The sequence below is a fragment of the Pyxicephalus adspersus genome, chromosome 6 (assembly GCF_032062135.1).
Source record: "Pyxicephalus adspersus chromosome 6, UCB_Pads_2.0, whole genome shotgun sequence".
Lineage (NCBI taxonomy): Eukaryota > Metazoa > Chordata > Amphibia > Anura > Pyxicephalidae > Pyxicephalus > Pyxicephalus adspersus.
This window is the reverse complement of record NC_092863.1, coordinates 45,827,085-45,827,686: the sequence shown is the minus strand read 5'-3', so window position 1 is coordinate 45,827,686 and position 602 is coordinate 45,827,085. Positions and strand designations below refer to the sequence as shown.

The 602-nt window shown below is 50.7% G+C and overlaps 1 protein-coding gene across 1 annotated transcript in view; it reads right to left on the bottom strand.

Annotated features, from left to right (window-relative positions):
- The window catches only part of CHCHD10 (coiled-coil-helix-coiled-coil-helix domain containing 10), a 5,897-nt gene extending 5,485 nt beyond the window's left edge, over positions 1-412 (bottom strand). The window contains exon 1 of the mRNA XM_072415615.1: positions 255-412. Within this exon, the coding sequence (XP_072271716.1) occupies positions 255-298 (44 nt within the window). The 5' untranslated portion in view covers positions 299-412. The remainder of the gene's footprint in view (positions 1-254) is intronic.
- Positions 413-602: the final 190 nt, after the last annotated feature.

Sequence of the window (602 nt, the reverse complement as noted above, 5' to 3'; positions counted from 1 at the left end):
ATACCCCACTGTCACCATGCACCCCATGTGTCCTATACCCCACTGTCATCATGCACCCCCGTGTGTCCCTTACCCCACTGTCGCCATGCACCCCCATGTGTCCTATACCCCACTGTCACCATGCACTCCCATGTTCCCCAGTTTCTCCCATAGATCACAGTCCACCATCAAGGGGTGACATTGTCCCTGTGACCTTGTCATGTCCCCTTAGAAGAAGAAGAAGAAGAAGAAGAAAGAGGAAGCAGATAACTTACCTAGCAGCAGGGCGAGAAGAGACACTACGACCACCTCGGGGCATGATGACCTCTGCAGGGACTCACACGAGCTCTGGGTCACACTGACAGATCGCTGCACTGATCTGACTGCGCACTAGCAGATTTCCAGAAATCTCCAGTGGCGCCTGCTGATGACGTCAGAACCTGCAAGTGCTCTATCTCTGGAATGTGGCTGGCTTTCTATAGGACGTATGAGATCTATACAGGAGGATTCTGGGATTTAGAGGTACTTGTGCATTGTGCAGAGTTGTAGATTTGTTCTGGAAGAGTAAGGTAGCACAGGACTATATGGGGTAATACATGGGGTTTGCTTTAAAGTGCATGGAA